The sequence below is a fragment of the Crassostrea angulata genome, chromosome 7 (assembly GCF_025612915.1).
Source record: "Crassostrea angulata isolate pt1a10 chromosome 7, ASM2561291v2, whole genome shotgun sequence".
NCBI classification, from domain to species: Eukaryota; Metazoa; Mollusca; class Bivalvia; order Ostreida; family Ostreidae; genus Magallana; species Magallana angulata.
Window position 1 is genome coordinate 14,007,123 of NC_069117.1, and position 18,995 is coordinate 14,026,117.

At 33.3% G+C, this 18,995-nt stretch overlaps 1 protein-coding gene across 34 annotated transcripts in view; it reads left to right on the plus strand.

Annotated features, from left to right (window-relative positions):
- LOC128156409 (dipeptidyl aminopeptidase-like protein 6) overlaps positions 1 to 17,926 on the plus strand; it is a 113,859-nt gene extending 95,933 nt beyond the window's left edge. For all 34 annotated transcript variants that reach the window (XM_052818529.1, XM_052818533.1, XM_052818542.1 and 31 more), the window contains 22 exons: positions 199 to 294; positions 5,869 to 5,963; positions 6,756 to 6,830; positions 7,000 to 7,052; positions 7,184 to 7,259; positions 7,547 to 7,676; positions 9,066 to 9,226; positions 9,713 to 9,810; positions 9,977 to 10,100; positions 10,306 to 10,344; positions 10,578 to 10,703; positions 12,358 to 12,500; positions 12,644 to 12,819; positions 14,775 to 14,873; positions 15,222 to 15,297; positions 15,386 to 15,580; positions 15,823 to 15,877; positions 16,201 to 16,300; positions 16,395 to 16,453; positions 16,619 to 16,691; positions 16,993 to 17,066; positions 17,262 to 17,926. In XM_052818529.1, coding sequence (XP_052674489.1) covers positions 199 to 294; positions 5,869 to 5,963; positions 6,756 to 6,830; positions 7,000 to 7,052; positions 7,184 to 7,259; positions 7,547 to 7,676; positions 9,066 to 9,226; positions 9,713 to 9,810; positions 9,977 to 10,100; positions 10,306 to 10,344; positions 10,578 to 10,703; positions 12,358 to 12,500; positions 12,644 to 12,819; positions 14,775 to 14,873; positions 15,222 to 15,297; positions 15,386 to 15,580; positions 15,823 to 15,877; positions 16,201 to 16,300; positions 16,395 to 16,453; positions 16,619 to 16,691; positions 16,993 to 17,066; positions 17,262 to 17,426 — 2,288 coding nt within the window. In that variant the 3' untranslated portion in view covers positions 17,427 to 17,926. The remainder of the gene's footprint in view (positions 1 to 198; positions 295 to 5,868; positions 5,964 to 6,755; positions 6,831 to 6,999; positions 7,053 to 7,183; positions 7,260 to 7,546; positions 7,677 to 9,065; positions 9,227 to 9,712; positions 9,811 to 9,976; positions 10,101 to 10,305; positions 10,345 to 10,577; positions 10,704 to 12,357; positions 12,501 to 12,643; positions 12,820 to 14,774; positions 14,874 to 15,221; positions 15,298 to 15,385; positions 15,581 to 15,822; positions 15,878 to 16,200; positions 16,301 to 16,394; positions 16,454 to 16,618; positions 16,692 to 16,992; positions 17,067 to 17,261) is intronic.
- Positions 17,927 to 18,995: the final 1,069 nt, after the last annotated feature.

The window sequence follows — 18,995 nt, forward strand, 5'->3', positions numbered from 1 at the left end:
TAAGCATTTACAATTTAAGCTATATCTGTTAGGAACAGTAAATCTGGTTTATGATTAAGATAATATTTGTTGTTGTTGTAATACACACTATTAATGATTGGTTGTGGAATTAAACTTGTATCCCTTACTTCAAACTATATTTGAGGTAAACAAATGCTCCACTAGTTTACATTCTGGAATATAATTGTCATTTTACAGGTATTGAAGAAAAGGGACAGAAAGAGAAGTTCACCTTTGAAGAATTCTTTGGTCATGACTACAAAATCCACAGATTTTCCCCTCATTGGAGAAAAGGTAATCTAAAGAGCTTTTAAAAGAGCAAATAATTTTTTGAAAGTTAGAAGGGATGAAAGATTTTACAAGAAGTAAGAATGTATCTATTGAGAATTGTATCATTTTTCAGATTGATTAATTAATGAATAAATAAAGTTAGAATACTGGTAATATGGTATAAGAAATGAATTTTTATTTGTTGATTAATCAACTCATGAACTTCAAAGCTAAACTTAAATGATTTATATAGACAATAAATTACTGTCTCTCATGTGCCAATCATGCAAGTATGAATTAAAGTAGGGAGCATTCCAGAAAAAAATGCATAATCCTGCACTTATAAGGAGTACTTGGTTGGTACACAATCAAATCTTCTGAGAAGCCCAAAGGGCTTCCACAGGATTTGATCACGTGACCACCCAAGTTCATAACCTGGTGAACTTTTTAACATGCTATTTTTTTCTTAATAATACAAATTGTAGTGACTGTCTGGATTAGGCTGGCTTTCAAAAGCTTGCATTTTGAAAGATTACGCTGGCATTTACTATGCCATTATAGGGAATCAAGTTAAGTTAATGCTACAAATATGCAAATGCAATTCATGAAGGAAAGATTTCTAGTGGCACACAATTCCAAGTCAGAATTTTTAGCTCTGCAGTGCAATAGGACTATAGGAAATCAGGAACGAGCAAATCAATACTGTGGTTCTCCCGTCTAATGTCCTTATACAAGCTCTTTGAAAAAGATGTAAGCTTTTTTGGGCCTATATTTATTGAATGTACCCTTGTTTTTCTTGAACCAAAGTATTTTGAAGACATTGATCATTTTCTGCAGCTGTGTTTGACTTGAACCTCTGATTTATTTGTTAATAATGTTATGTTGACTCTCCCATGGCTACATTATACTGTGAAGAACAGCTTGCTCATGGGAAGTTTTAAAATGATGTCATCCATTTCAAATACGTTAATAAGAATTTCGTACATTTCTATTCTTTTGGAACCATTGCACTTCATTATGGTTGTTATTTTTGTTTTTATAAAAACATTTGCCTTAAAAAAACCCACCGAAATATCATTTAGCTGCTTTTTTTTAATGAAGAGACATACAGAGATGCACAATCCTTAAAACAAATGCAGTGATATATATATATATATATATATATATATATATATATATATATATATATATATATATATATATATATATATATATATATATATATATATATATATATATATATATATGTACAGTGTATGTATGCTTGTACACCAGAATCCAATTCAGCGACACTTATACATCCTTTGTTTTTCTCGTAGAGATAGTTGTATGCATTACACCAGATAATAGCTTGTGTCTGCATTTCTGATTAATTATGATCTTTGCGTAGCTGTAAGAACATATGTTTCTGCTCCTTTTTTTGTAATGAGGGATATATATATAGAAGAACTGATCCATGCAATAACCTAAAGCCCCTGATGACTGGTGCATCTAAGCATTCCTTCTTAGTACTGCAATGGGTATTTCTCCAGCTTTTGGAAGTTTTACAGTGTGAAATGAGCATTTATATAGACCATCTTACTGTAATCATTTACTTATAATGAAGTGCAGAACATATCCAATGGGTGATCATAGGCAGTATCAAATTGTTCAGACTTGAGTCGATTACACAATGAATGGAGTTACCGGTACTAAAGAAAAGAGTACATTGCAATTTTTGCTCAAAAGACAGGGTTATTGATGTTACATTCTGATGTCATAGCCTGTTTCTTAACACACATCTCCCTTTCAAAGAATTATCACCAAAGACGTGTAGTTTTCACTGTATTCAATTTTTGATATGGTTTAAGTTGAGGCGTTTCAATCTCAAAAACATGATAAAATTTCTAATATTTTGCATTCATTTTTGTTAGAAAGTATAGTTCCATCTAGTAATTAAGCTCTGCCCTAGGGTACTATGGATTGAATACTACAATCTGAATGCCTGTGGTATTCTGAGCCCACTATAAAAGTCAAGTGATCTCTTGCTCATATAATGATAATGAATTCACAGCTCAGCATCAAGTAATAAAATCAGGTCAATTACAGATTGTAAGAGGATATATATACAATGTATATATACGGTAATCATAATGATAATAAGAAAGCATTTTTTTTCCTGTCCTAGCCTCTGGCTGTTTATTAAAAGTGCAGATATTTTTGGCTTACACAATTGGTATATGATCAAGGCTAGAAGATCAATTTAGTGTAACACATCTGACACTCTAAGTACAATTTATATAAATATATTTAGCATTACAGAAATATTCACAGCAATTTAGTAGTTGAGATTATTAATCTTATATCAATATTCAATAATGTAAGCAGCTAAAAGCAGCCCAGCTTTCAAGAGCACAGCTTCTATATAGAGTGATTTCTATTAAACCGGTGTCATATAATATTTTGAACCCCGCGATATATTGAACCCGGGTTCAAAATATCGCTGCGATATATTGAACCCCCCCATAAAATATTGAACCCAGGTTCAATATTTTATGGTCGCGATATTTTCAACCCCCCTCTATTTTTCATTGGTATTGGAGAGGGGGTTCAAAATATTATGGCTGCGATATATTGAACCCCCTACATATTTTCCAATTTCCATTGGATAGGGGGTTCAAAATATTCCGGCCGCAATATTTTGAACCCTCCACTATTTTTCATTGGTATTGGAGAGGGGGTTCAAAATATTATGGCTGTGATATATTGAACCCCGTATTTTTCTACAATTCCCATTGGAGAGGGGGTTCAAAATATTATGGCCGCGATATTTTGAACCCCCTACCTTTTTCCAATTCCTATTGGAGAGGGGGTTCAAAATATTATGGCCAAATTATTTTGAACCCCCTACCTTTTTTCAATTCCCATTGGAGAGGGGGTTCAAAATATTATGGCTGTGATATATTGAACCCCCTCTATTTTTCTTTGCGTTTGGAGAGGGGGTTCAAAATGTTATGGCTGCAATATATTGAACCCCCCTCTATTTTTCATTGCTATTGGAGAGGGGGTTCAAAATATTATGGCTGCGATATATTGAACCCTTCTACCTTTTCCAATTCCCATTGGATAGGGGGTTCAAAATATTACGGCCGCGATATTTTGAACCCTTCTCTATTTTTCATTGCTATTGGAGAGGGGGTTCAAAATATTATGGCTGTGATATATTGAGCCCCATATTTTTCTACAATTCCCATTGGAGAGGGGGTTCAAAATATTATGGCCGCGATATTTTGAACCCCCTACCTTTTTCCAATTCCTATTAGAGAGGAGGTTCAAAATATTATCATTATGGCCACAATATTTTGAACCCCCTACCTTTTTCCAATTCCCATTGTAGAGGGGGTTCAAAATATTATGGCTGTGATATATTGAACCCCCTCTATTTTTCATTGCATTTGGAGAGGGGGTTCAAAATGTTATGGTCGGATATATTGAACCCATCTCTATTTTTCATTGCTATTGGAGAGGGGGTTCAAAATATTATGGCTGCGATATATTGAACCCCCTACCTTTTTCCAATTCCCATTGGATAGGGGGTTCAAATTATTATGGCCGCGATATATTGAACCCCCTACCTTTTTCCAATTCCCATTGGAGAGGGGGTTCAAAGTATTATGGCCGCGTTATTTTGAACCCCCCTCTATTTTTCATTGCTATTGGAGAGGGGGTTCAAAATATTATGGCCGCGATATATTGAACCCCCTCTATTTTTCATTGCTTTTGGAGAGGGGGTTCAAAATGTTATGGCTGCGATATATTGAACCCCCTACCTATTTTCCAATTCCCATTGGAGAGGGGGTTCAAAATATTATGGCCGCGATATTTTGAACCCCCCTCTATTTTTCATTGGTATTGGAGAGGGGGTTCAAAATATTATGGCTGTGATATATTGAACCCCCTAGAAAATAGGGTATCCTTGGAGGTTACTTTAAATGGTAGTCCCCAGGTGGGAGAAAAGGGGGCTAACACCTGTGTACTGCGTATACACACCGGTAGTAGCTAGGTAAACAGTAGCTCTCTTCATAGCTGACATCAGCCTGTATAATATCCCTGTTATGTAATACAATTTGGGAATTGTGAGTTTCTACTGATCAATTCAGTTGTGACCGCATCTGCCATGGACTTGGAAGAGTACCATGATAAGAAGGGTTTTCAATATATCGCAGCTATAATATTATGAACCCCCTCTCCAATGGGAATTGGAAATAGGTAGGGGGTTCAATATATCGCGGCCATAATATTTTGAACCCCCTCTCCAATAGGAATTTTGAAATAGGTAGGGGGTTCAATATATTGCAGCCATAATATTTTGAACCCCCTCTCCAAAGGGAATATTTGAACCCCTTCTCCAATAGCAATAAAAAATTGAGGGGGGGTTAAAATATCACAGCCATAATATTTTGAACCCCCTCTCAAAAGGAAATTGGAAACAGTAGGGGGTTCAATATATCGCAGCCATAATATTTTGAACCCCCTCTCCAATAGCAATAAAAAATGGAGGGGGGTTCAAAATATCACAGCCATAATATTTTGAACCCCCTCTCCAATGGGAATTGGAAATAGGTAGGGGGTTCAATATATCGTGGCCATAATATTTTGAACCCCCTCTCCAAAGGGAATTGGAAACAATAATATTTTGAACCCCCTCTCCAATAGCAAAAAAAAATAGAGGGGGATTCAAAATATTGCGGCCATAATATTTTGAACCCCCGCTCCAATGGGAATTGGAAACAGTAGGGGGTTCAAAATGTCGCAGCCATAATATTTTGAACCCCCTCTCCAAAGGGAATTGGAAATAGGTAGGGGGTTCAATATATCGCGGCCATAATATTTTGAACACCCTCTCCAAGAGCAATGAAAATTCGAAAGGGATTCAAAATATCGCGGCCATAATATTTTGAACCCGGGGTTCAATATTTTATGGGGGGGTTCAATATATCGCAGCGATATTTTGAACCCGGGTTCATAATATCGCATAATATATTGAACCCGGGTTCAATATTTCGCGGTATCAAAATATTATATGACACCGGCATCTCTGGATTTACCGGTCTTGCCTTGGTCGCTGATCACTGGAACATGCACGCATCGTCAGCGAGCGATTGTGACAATGCAATCTACCATTGTCGATTAGGAAACAATATGGCGTTTAGGTTATCATATTCTACAATACCAGGATTTTTGTAACTACACAATTTGTCCTACTTTATGGAAATACATTAAAACTGCAAACAGCCAAAATCTCTGGACCAAGTTTCATGATAAGTATCAGTTTAAAGCTACAATTGACCTTGTTGGAGCATTGTGACTTTGCCAACCATTCTCGTAATGTCCCTGTTTCCCGAGGCTAAGGGAAAGCGCCCTTTGTTACTCTTCAATTCATAGTTACTGAAAGAGATGTGTGATACTAGCATTGATATATTTAATTGATACATTGCTGACTGTCTTGTTCCATACTTTGATTTCCTCAACAACTTTGGAAGGGGATTAGAATACACTGGAATAATAGCTCCAGTTCAGGAGATTTATAATTGATATTGATATCTGTTTCCCTTTCAGATGACTCCTTTATCTACCGTGGCGAAGAGGGAGCCCTGCTGCTGTATAACTGTTCTTCTAACTCCTCAACAGAGCTTCTGGGAAACTCCTCCTTTGTAAGATTTAACTCCCCTTTGTTAGATTTATCTCCCTTCTATTGATAGAAGAATGATAAAAGTATATTACAAAGTGTAATCTGAGTTGGCATTAATTGTGATGAGTTGACTTCACTGTATGATATCCAGATATATGGATATCATTGAATCGGCTCTCTATGGTAATCTTTACATTGTGTTGAATTGACATCACTGTATGATATCCGGATTATAATGTGGATATCATTTTAATTGGCTCTTTTTATAAACTTTTACATATCTGTTGTAGGAAAGCAAATTACACTTGTAGTTGAATGATATTATATAAATAGTGCCTGTTTGGGAGGGTAACAGTTGAAATTGACACCCCGAGAAAACCATTGTCAACCGACGCGAAGCGGAGGTTGACAATGGTTTTCGAGGGGTGTCAATTTCAACTGTTATCCTCCCAAACAGGCACTATTTATTTTGTTATACTGAATGTCTTTTTTAAAATTTTTAAGAAAATTTTACTGCTTTTATATAGGAATAACGTGAATTCTACAGCGAACCGTACGCGCATAATTTTCGCGCATGTAACATTTTTTAATGTTACCCATTGCCAAGTGCGTTGCTAACGCTGAGGGTAATAGTAAATATTATTAACTGCGTCTTAACCAATCAGATTTCAGTATTTAACATGAAAGTATAACAATAGCTTATATTACATTTCTTAGGGCTTTATAGAATTGTGAAGCAATGATCAGTATAAATATTATACAATTATGTATATACTTGGGACAAATATTGCATGCATGGATATAATGATTACAGAATGAGTTGAATATGGGCAAATATGATATCTCAGAAGACCTAAAATATGCCATGCTGTCATATGATCTCAAAGGGGTGAGTACATTTTATTTTTTTACTTAGTTTGAGCTCATCATTCCTAAACAATTTTAACAGATCATAAAGTGAGATTTAAAACTATGACCAGGTAGGTATTCATGATGCTCTATGTCTAAAACAGCTTTTGTCTCCTTGCTTAATTTCTTAAATGCTTATTTATATACAGATTTACAGACACTCCAAAAAGGGCAAATATAGAATCATCGAACTTAAGACAAGGTATTCATGCCATGCTGACATCGTTTACAATAATAAATAATTGTGACATGATCATCAATATATTTTTATTAACCTTTCATATTTGTCTCCTTTTTTGATTAAAATTAAACTTGTCAATGATTTGATGACAGAGTGCCACAAGAGTTTGATCCCCTGGGAAAGCACACGTACAAGTATGTTAGCTGGGCTCCCAAAGGGCATGCTGTGGTGAGTATATAGGGTAGTCAGAAATGATTCTTATATGTGTAACTTTTCTTCCTTTATAAATAAATAAAATTATGAGTTTCACATGGATGGGTCAATTCCACACTGCTATTTATATTTTGATTTAGATTTATCAAATTCAAGGCACTGTTTAGTAAAACTTGAATGTTCATCAATATCAAATAAGACTCGAGTATTGTACTTTAATTGTCTCTTTTTTATTCCTATAGTAGTTCAATCTTTACTGAAGTGCAAAAGCTTAGAATGTTTCTCATATAATTCCTTCCTAGATCTTTGTACAAGCCAATAGTATCTACTATATGGCCGACCCATGGGACCAACAATCTAAACTTGAGGTTATAGAGGAGGACCCAGGCACACCGGAGATATCCAATGGCATTCCAGACTGGGTGTATGAGGGTAAGAATAATGTACAAGGGTTGATCCAAAAGTAATGTCACAAATGCAATAAAATCGTGAAAAATCCACGTAAAGTGACCAAAAACTTGAGCTTTGAGATATCTACCTAATTCAGTTCAGATCTAAAAATTTTAATGCATTATGATAAATATTTCTGAAGATAATGTATTTTTTAGAGCGTGAATTGCTTCACGCTAGCGACGTCATTTCTAGATCTTTGGTGTTCTTGTAGAATTTCTTAATTTGGTACCCTATAAAAATTGGCCACAATGCTCTATTTAAATTTTTTTATCCATTTTTATTCCTAAAGTTACTAATTACTCTTTTTGTAATCGATGGGGTAATATGATGGATGTCAATTAATGTGCGATCAGTGTGTTGAGGTCTCTTCAAGAAGTCATGAATGTAGCTTTATGATACAGCTCATGACGTAAGAACCTAGTTTTAACTTTCCTTCAGAGCGAATACCTTTTGTCTATTGAATTTATTTTTTAACGTGACATATGCTTTTATTAAATATTGAAACCACTTTAAGGGAACCCTTTTCATTCGCTCTCAATTTTAGATTGATATGTTAGTTCCAGTACATTTTCTAATGATTCCTATCCATCGAAGCAAACAATGCCTCGTATCACTATTCACATGTCCAGTAATTTTATTTCTTGATATAGAGACAAAGGGCATTGCATATATGTCCGAAATGGACGGTAATGGTCCCTAAATTTTTAAAACAGTTAGAAAAAGTATATGATATTATCTGTTTCAAAATATTGTTTTGTTGTTTTAGTCTTTTTCAAATTTTGGAAACATGTAGTTTATGCATAAATACAAACCTTTAAAAAGACGTATATTCATGACGCGGCGATGTCACGTATATATCATCCTACAAACATCAATATCTTGTTTAGTGTTTAACGAAATTTAATCAAAATTTTACTTTAAATCAGAATTTTGATAAGGAAAGTTTTGATGTATCATTTTATACAATGCAGCACCAGCGTGAAACGTGGTGCATAGTGTGACATTACTTTTGGATCAACCCTTGTACTTGACAAATGTATTCTGTACATAGAAGGATGTTGCTCCAAACTTACACATCAACTTCCTTTTGCCATTTGTGTCTATAGAAAGTCATTTCAAACTTAAAATATGTCAAACTTATATTTATATTATCTTTAAGATAAGAGTGGCTATCTATGGGAAAAATCTTGAGATGCCAAATTTGGGTTTGGGGGGGGGGGGGGGGGGGGGGGGGGGGAGAAGGGGGAAGGGGATGATTTGACAGCAGGGCTAAATGAGTACATACATTTTACCTACAATAAAATCTTGCACTTTTAATTAAATGCCATTGCTTACCTGTTATCTTGGTTGTTTTGTGAATCTTTCCAGAGGAAATCATATCATCTGATAACGCCCTCTGGTGGTCTCCGGAGGGGGATAAGGTCCTGTATGCAGTGTTCAATGACTCCAGGGTGAGGCGCTACTACTACCCATACTATGGCCAAGAAAGCGACGCTTATGGAACCGACAAGAGAATTTACTATCCAAAGGTACATCTAGGAAACCTTCTACTTTTGTTTAGTTACTGTGGAATTATAAGAATTTGTAGTGGCTATATTTTTGTGATATTTGTGGGCATAAACTTTGTCTTCAAATGTGTACATCCTCCGCGAAAAGAAATTTTGAAACAGTTAATTTTCTTACTGAAGCTGAAAACTGGTGCATCCATAAAATTACATCCTTATGAATAAGCAAGAAACCAGCAATCTACAAATTTAAATGATTCCACAGTATTTAAATATAGCGGCTTAATTTCTAAAAAAAGAATAGTTCTAGAGAACACATTTTACAGAAAAATTCAATTCTAGTGCCAAATTACCTCATAAAATGTTACAGGCATTTTAAAGAGAAATTTAATTTTAATGCTACATGTAATTAAATTAACTTGTATTTGATATTAAATGTTACATTTAATTCATGAAAAACTTTTAAATTTATTTATCTTAATTTTACAAATTGTGAATTCTGTTTTTCAGCCTGGATATCCCAACCCAACATTTACTCTTAAAATCAGAAAGCTTGGCTCCAGCAACCAGACTGTGACCTTGAAACCTCCCACAGATTTTAGAGACATGTAAGCTATTGCAATATCTTCATTAAACCAAAAACCTCTTTACTTTTTCATGCAATCATCTCCAGACTAGATGATTCCAAGTTCATTTGGACAGTTATTCAAATTTATTTAGAAAGAGTCATGTATACTCTTTTGATGCAATAAAATTTTGTATTTTTTTTTTCAGTGATCATTACTTTACAACAGTAACATGGATAGACAACCAATATGCCTTAATTTCCTGGTTAAATCGTGCCCAAAATAAAACCATTCTGACAATCTGTAGTGCTATGAATGGAAAATGCAAAAAGGCAAGTGGTTTTATCATTCAGTGTAAGGGAGAACACTCTATCCAAATATTGATTCTTTGTTAAAAAATTTTAAGCTAAATCTAAAAACACAATAGTTTGGAAATTTAATAGGTGTTTGTTTTAAAATTGATTTTGCATGAAATGGAATTATGTTTAAGAATCCATTTTACCAGGGATTTATGGTATAACCGGAATTTTTTTTTAGAATCAGGAAGAGGAGAGTAGAGGAGGTTGGATTGATTTGGTCAGTATATGAACAATGGCTGGTAGATTTTCTGTCAAAATTATAGGGGAAACTTAATTGTCTATTAAGTGTAATGTTTGTCTATTTGGGAAATGGAAAATATACAGATCGATGCATGAATCTATAAAATTTTATGAGTTATATTATCAATAAGTTGAATGTACGTTATTAAATGAATTTGTAATCCATACTGCAATGACTAATCGTCTAATGATTTTTTCTTTATCTTTTAGTACACTCCCCCCACAGTGAGTCCCAATGCGGACTGGTATTACATGATCTTCCCGCGACAAGAGGCTGAATCGGGCTCTTTTAAGCAGATCCTGATGGTAGAAGCCTCCGTGAGTACCATGAAGCAGGTTTGTTTTTGTAGTCACAGTTTCGTATTTTGGTTCAGTAACTTTTTTGTTGTTACTTAATATTGTCTATTTATAGAGTTTTTTAACATAACAATTGCATAACGACTGACTATAGTTTGGAATACTAGACACAGGTGTACGAATTGTTCACTTTCTAAGTTATACTTCTGTATCTGATACAGCTTTGCCTACTACATGTAATATGATATCATGTGTATCATGATTATATATATAAGGATTAAATATGATATAACTATTATATATCACTGAATTTTGTTAAGGCAATTTCAGGTAATATAAAACATTATTCAGTGTTTTTCAGGACTAATTTTAGAATTAATAATGAATGCCTTGTAGCTATATGATAAACATACATGTATATAACTATAAACTAATACTAAATACCCTATAACATATTAATCAACCTGTGTTTTACTAAACATGCAATCATGTGAATGTATATTTTCAAACACATACTAGAACATATTACCAGTGGATTCCCAGCTATTGGTAGATTTTATTATTTACATGTATTTCATTTTATTAAAATCCCTTGCACCTGACAGATTTTTCAGTCCACTTTAGAATTCTTTAAGGGAGCAAAAGTGAACACTAGCTATCTTATATCAGAGCGAATTTAACGTATGTACTGGTATCTCGGAATGGTAGCAGGGAAACAATAACATTCTAAATGACTATGATAGGGCTCCAGCAACTTTATGACAAACTGAAAAAAAGCAACCTTGCATTGATTATACTTTTATATAATTCAAACTGTTTAGCCTTGTGTATGACTTATTTATAATTAAGGTCAATAATAATTGCAGAGTATCTATGTTAATTAATTTTTTTAATCTAACAAAACTCAAGCTATAAAGTCTTTGGTCTTTTAAAATAAAAGGAAATATTGTTTTAGAAAACATTTTAGTAGCATTTTAGAAGAAGAAAAGAGGAGTACTGAATCAAAAGAAACTTAAAAAATATGTTTTTGAAACATTCTGATGTGAAAGGTCAAGGTCAAAATCAAAGTTCAAGGCCATGCATATTACTTGCCTGTGAAGGCTTTGCTTTGGAGGGGAGGAAGGGTGACAAAGGAGGTTGGTTAACAATGGATTTTGGTTAGTGGGAGGGTGTCTCCAGATTTTGATATTTTGATTGGAGCCCCGAAAAGGTCAATCTTGATCACAAATTTTTTGAAATTTGAATTTTCTTTTTTTTTCTTGCTATCACATATATGCTCATTCATATAGTACTTCTATTAAGTTTCAGACACATTTTTTATTATGGTCAGGCTTTCAGTGTTTTAATTCTAGCTAACCATCTTGATTTCAATAATCCCTGTATTAATGTTTTTAGATTATAGTCTTAACCCAAAGTACTTTTTCTATTTTTATAATAAGCATTTTCCTATAAAATATATTATATGGTTAAGTTTTTAAAATATATCAAAGACTTTGCTGCTCAATTTAATTTGCTATTGAAAGCTGGGATTGAATCTTGTTTTGAAATACATGTAGCTTACATATATGTATGTAACATAATTTCATATGCATTATGTATATATATAATCAATGTAGTGCCTTTCATGATAAAGAAGAATGAATTTTTACTTTGTCAGTGGTAATATTAACATGTTCTTCCATTCATGTTTCAGCTTGACCCTACTCCCGGTCAAAAGAAATTCAGAACCGTTGGAACATCCGATGTGATGGAGATCGTGGGAATTGACGCTGAGAGTAATCTTTTGTATTTCATTGGGGTTCCCAATGGGGATGCAAGAAAGAGGCATTTATATAGGTATAAATCTTAAAAGTTTCTTTCTAAATTTAGTTACAAAATTTGATTTTTTTTACCTTAACTTTACAGATTAGATTAGTATATTTTTATAATGGTAGTTTTGTAATCTTGTAATGTGAATCGATCATCTGTGATCTTTGCAGCGTGAGTACCAAGATCACAGATAATGATATGCGGGTGACCTGCCTGACCTGTGATTACAATCCAGATTGCCAGTATGTGTCTGCCAGTTTTAGCCATTCAGGAAAATATTACATCCTTGGATGTTTGGGCCCAGCAGTGCCATATTTTGTACTGAAGTCAACAAAATCTGCAATAGGTATTTGATCATTATCTTTATTTCCACAAAATGTGTAAGGAAAAAAACTAATAAGCCCAGTAGTAATTGTGCGTCTTAAATTTCAAGTGTTTTGCGAGAAGGTAACTGTAGCTCTACGGTCTGTCGACCTAAATGTGCCTGTAGTACTATAATTTTGCAGCTAGTATCTGATTGTGCATTGTTGTATTACTAACAACTGTATGCTAGTAAAATGAATGTAATTAATCCTAAAGTTTTTTCAATAAACATATTCACTCACAAAATCCAATTTTCAAAAATTTCAAAATTTAGGTGACAATTCTACTGGTAAGTAATTGTAGAGGGTCATGCAATGATGACAATAGAGTACAGTTGAGTTTTGTTTTTTTTTTTACTTAATTCACTTTATTACAAACACAATAATTTTGTTCTTTCTTTAAATTTTCATGCAGTGTATTTTAGTTTTAAAACTCTTTGTGTTTGTAAATGAATTAAGTCACTTGAAGTTTTACAATGACAAAAACCATATCATTCATGACAATTAAGGGTATAGACTGATTCTCAGTATTTTGCTGTGTTATAGAGGGTACCATAGTAGATAAATCATCAAAACAGGGATCTACTGTAGTTGACTACTCTAGTTGTAGGAATTCTTTGAATTCTTATTTGTTTCACATACTATAGCCATATAGGGATAAACAATTATGTAATTTTGAATTAAACAATTTTGTAATGCACCCAAAATGCACATGAAACTGGCAAACATTCACATTATATGCAGCTTTACATTTCAACACATATATGGTCATAAATTGCATATACAGTTGAACTTTGATATCTTAAACACTGATATTTCACATAAAATGGATATATCGAAGTGATTTGTAAGTCCCAACCACTTTTTGTCCCCCGCCACAACGCGGAGCGGGAACATAGAAATGCCGGGCGTCCGTCCGTGTGTCTGTGCTACCGTGTTTCCGTCCGTCACACTTTTTTGTAAGCGCTCTCATGCCTACAAATTTTGTCAGATTTTCATTAAATTTATACCAAATGTTTATACCACTAATACTTTCGTCAAGTTTGAAAATCAGCATTGGTCGATACGTTTTGTTGGAGTGATAGGACTTTGACCACAATAATGACTCCGTTTTATCCAAAAATTTACCTTGTAAGCGCTCTCATGCCTACAAATTTTGACGGATTTACATGAAATTTATACCAAATGTTTATACCACTATTACCTTGGTCAAGTTCCTAAATCTGCCTTGGTCGATACTTTTTGTTGGAGTTAAGGGACTTTGACCACAATAATTACTTCATTATTATATCAAAAATTGACCTTGAAAGTGCTTACTTTCATGCCTACAAATTTTAAGATATTCATAAAATTTATACCAAATGTTTTATGCTCACACAAAGACGAGCTGGAGGGGGCATATTAATTGTTTTACTCCTTTCCGTCTGTAATTCAGTACAAACGTGCGTCTGTTTGTCCATCTGTATACTGTTATATCGCGCTCCGTCCCATCATCGAATATATTGCTAGTTATTAACATCTGAAGACATCAGAGATATATGTAAGTATAATAATTGACCGGCGGGGGACCCAGGAATTCTATTCTTGTTTTTTAAGTATTTTACCCTCGATATCTCGAATGCTCGGATATCTTGAAATTTTTAAACAGTTCCATCTAGTTTGAGATAACAAAGTTTGACTGTATTAACTTGTAAGACAATTATGTATATTACTGTACTTGTACAACAATTATAGTATTGTACATGAAGGTTTTTTTTTATTAAGATTTTACAGACCCATATGCAAGAAATGTGCTGAAGTTTTAATACTTTATAATAGAAAAAAAACACAATTTAAGAATTCAGTAGAAATTTCTTAAGCAAAACTGTACCTCTTGACTCTGCTTTTATACTTTTAAGATTCGGATTAAATTAATAGTATCTTTTCTTTTGCCTTTCAGAAGTTACATTTGAAAACAATGACCATTTGAAAAAGAAGCTGGCCAATAAAGCCCTTCCTATTACTGAATATGTCAATATTCCCATCAATAACAAAGAATGTAAGTATCAATTAAAGCCTCTCCCTCAATATTTTATACCTGGACATTCATAAATCAATTTATAATGAAACAGGTCAATGTTAATAACAATCATGAACATTGTTTGAACTGGACGGCAACCCATGTAACCCCTTCATTATCCAATTCTAATTTTAAATCTAAAATATTAGGAATTTTTCTTTACTAAATAATAGTTTATTAAGGCTAGAAAAATCATAAATAAAATTTTAAGGTAGATTTGATGTTTATTTTGTTCAGACCATCCAGCCTCCTTAAAATTAATGAATAAAAACAATATATATAAACTGCTTAAACAGTTTAATTGTGTGAAACCTTTGTGTTCAACAGCAATGTATGCAAAAATGCTGCTTCCTCCCATTCTGGACCAGAAGCAACACTACACCTACCCTCTTCTTCTGAGTGTGTAAGTCAAAATCTCATTTATTTTTTAGTTAAATACATTTATTCAGTTAGATTTTTCCTCCTTGATAATTCAAAGTCCTTTTTTTTAGCTATGGAGGTCCCGACACCCAGAAAGTGACATACAAGTTTCAGCTGAGTTGGGAGGATTACCTAGTCAGCTCCAAAAACTACATTGTGGCATACGCCGATGGTCGCGGGGGTGCAGGGAGAGGACAGAAGTGGCTCCATGCTAACTACAAGAATCTGGGGTCTCTTGAGGTTACTGATGCCATCACTGCCGGAAGGTTAGCCACATACTTTTTGGTCTCTTCATATCTTTATTTATCAACCCTTTCCATGTAACTATGTATTTGTATAGTCAAGGTTAGGGGATTCTTTGGATTTTACAGATAACAAAATGTGGCCTTTTACATCTAGTACATGTGTATCAATTTTTCATGAAATCAACATCATGTGCTTGTGATTTTGAACAAATTTGATCTAAAAGCTGCTTTGGAAAAAAATGTAACATGGTTTTTTCTTTAAGGTATTTTAACGACATTGCCTACGTGGAGTCCAGCAAGAAAGCTATATGGGGATGGGTAAGTTCACGTACAATTACCGCGGTAGTGTTCATGTATAGTTATTGTACTTATAAATTCAATAATTTTGCATCAAATCCTGAGAATATAAAATTGCAAACGCTAAATATTTATCATAGTTTCATTTAGTTTACTTCTGTCCAAAAAAAAGTGAGATTTTAAAATTTGTAAGATGTGCTTCTAACGTTTTTATGCAGATGGTAATTCCTTGCATTCAATTTGGAATCTACAGTATTTCACAAACGTTTGCATTGCCCCTTAAAGCAGAGAGATCTTCACATCAAATTTATGATCAATCCTTCTTATTCTTTTTTCTTTTTAAGTCCTATGGTGGCTATACAACAGCATCTGTGATTGGTCAAGGCGATGGACTATTTGAATGTGGAATTTCTGTAGCACCTGTTACAGACTGGCATTACTATGGTAACATCCTTATGAAAATTGATCATGTTATTGACTAATTGATGTTTTGTTGTTTTGCATGTTAAATAATTTACTTTTTTATTCTATTTTTCAGACTCGGTATACACAGAGAGATATATGGGCATGCCGCATGAAAACGAAATAGGATACACGGTATTTCTTTTGATTGTCATTGATTCTATAATTGAGCTTAGTTCTACTTAAGCACATGTAAAAAGAATCTAAATGTTTGACTATTGCTGAAAATAATTTATACCACTGATTTTAATTAGCATAAAAATGCTAGAATTCATAATGATTGTTTTCTCTGTTTTGCAGAACTCCAATGTGTCACAGTATGCTGCAAAATTTAAAAATGTGAAATACATGCTGGTTCATGGAACAGGCGATGGTGAGTACCGGTAGTTGGAATGTAGGATTGAAAAACGAACTATTAAAACAATATTTAAATTTGTGAATAAAATTGACTTTTCAGAACAATTTGGTACTGTTTTTGAGAAATAGACATCCACAGCATATAACCAGAAAAATATGATTCATTTTTGAAATGGAGCCGATTTGGCCCTTAGTTCTTTGCACAAGGATTTCTGTCCAATATAACCAATTAAAATTTTGAAGACCAAAAATCTTTGTACATGTATTAATTAATTCTAATACTGAGTATTCTTAAATTTGACCATTGACTGTTGTAGATAATGTGCACTTCCAAAATTCTGCCCAGTTTATAAAGGCTCTGGTGGAGAAAGATGTTTTCTTTAGGCTCCAGGTAAGGGGAATAACTCAAGATGGATGCATATTATTAAGCCAAATTGGTTTATGAATGTTTAGTGGATTGAAAATAAGTTGGAATAAAGTTTGTAAAATCAAAAACTTTAGGTATAATGCAGAACCAATTCTAAAATAAGATTATTACAAAAAGACATCACAGAAATGCTTTGATTTTTGAAATAATCTATTGCAGGTTTACACGGATCAACAGCATGGTCTCAGTGGAGGCAACACCAAAAAGCATTTATATGAAAGCATGGAAGACTTTCTGGGTGAATGTTTTGAAGGGGTTTCAAAGAAATTTGAAATGAAACAAAAGGAACATGAGAAAACACAAAAACAAGAACCTGTGGAGTGAGACACTGTAGTCAACCAATCATATTATCCAAGAGAAAGTTTCATGCAAAATCAACCAATCAGCCCTTTTTCATATTGAAGATTATTAATAAAAAGTCATTTTTGATTGGTTATCATATGATTTACAAAAAGATCAAGATTCCCCAAACAGTTCTTACTGTTGCTAGGCAACATGACATCTACACAGGTGCTAAAGAAAGTGAAAATTAATGAATGCATAGTATGCGAGCTGATTTGAATCAAGCAAGGTTTTTCAGTGCATACATCATTTTCTTGGGAAGAAAAAACAAAAAGGCATCAGACCAGGTATCCGTGGTAATGAGACTGGACAGTGTATATACATGTATTTTGCATCAGTATTTAGATATTGTGAATGGGTCAGTAAAAGACTCAAAAGAAGACAATGTATGTGTCTTGAGTTACCTGTAGATTTTATATATGACAAGTGTGTTTATAGCACATTTACTCTACATCACATTTTTTATCTCTCTGAAAATTTGCCTTAATGAATATGGTAGAAATTTAACTTGTATGATTTAATATGTTTTAATAATAACATAGAGTGTAAAAGTATTCTTAACAAACTATGGTCTTATTTGAATTCATAATGTGTCTAGATATATGAATTATGTCATTTTGTTTCTTTGGTCCAAATCATGTTGTGAATTGTGAACACATCTTTTATTCATCAATCATCTGAAACCAAAAATCAAAGAAGATGCTTCCAGACATTTTCATTAATGTACTTAGCACGACCGTTGATGTTTCCTATACCTGTAGAAGTTAACTGGATTTAATGTTCGTGTTCAATGTACCATATAATTAAGTCCTGTTACTGATCCATAAATATCAATTATCAACTATCAGCTGCAGCTAGAATGTAGATACAAACTTGAGAATTTCTTAGTTGTGCAGATTATTTGAATTTGATTACAATAATAACATGGCATTGTAATAGTGTAGTACAATATAGCATGAAATTACATGTACATTTGTTTGATTGTATATGGAAACAATTTTTTAAGTATACATGTTAAACATTTGTCTTTCCCCTTTATGGATGATGTATGAATGAGTGGTTATGATTATTCAAACTTTAAGAAGCTTTAATCATTTTTAAAATATAATTTCTTTTTGGATGCCAAAAACACCACATAGTGTTATAACTGGTAATTTCATTATTCTTCTCAACAATTTCTTTTCAGATATTCTTGAATTTTCCCATAATTTATTTCATAGAGAAACGAACACTTTAAAAATTTGTGTTTTGCAGATATAAGTTTTGGTATAAATAAGTACTACTACTAAATTATGTACTCTATTTTATTGTTTTCTATTAAATTCAACATTAATAAGTGCATGCAGTTTTGCAAAATTTTGAATTATTGTTGTCTTACCAAAGTCAGAGACAGCAGAAAGCTGTTCTTCCTCACAATATTAAGACTATTAGACAAGATGAGATTTTAAGCAATTCTCATAAAACCAAGATAATTTTTACTGATTTGAAAGCATCAGTGTATAACAGCAGAATTTTGTTGTAATTCTGGCAGCGTGCAAGTGTTGTACTGAA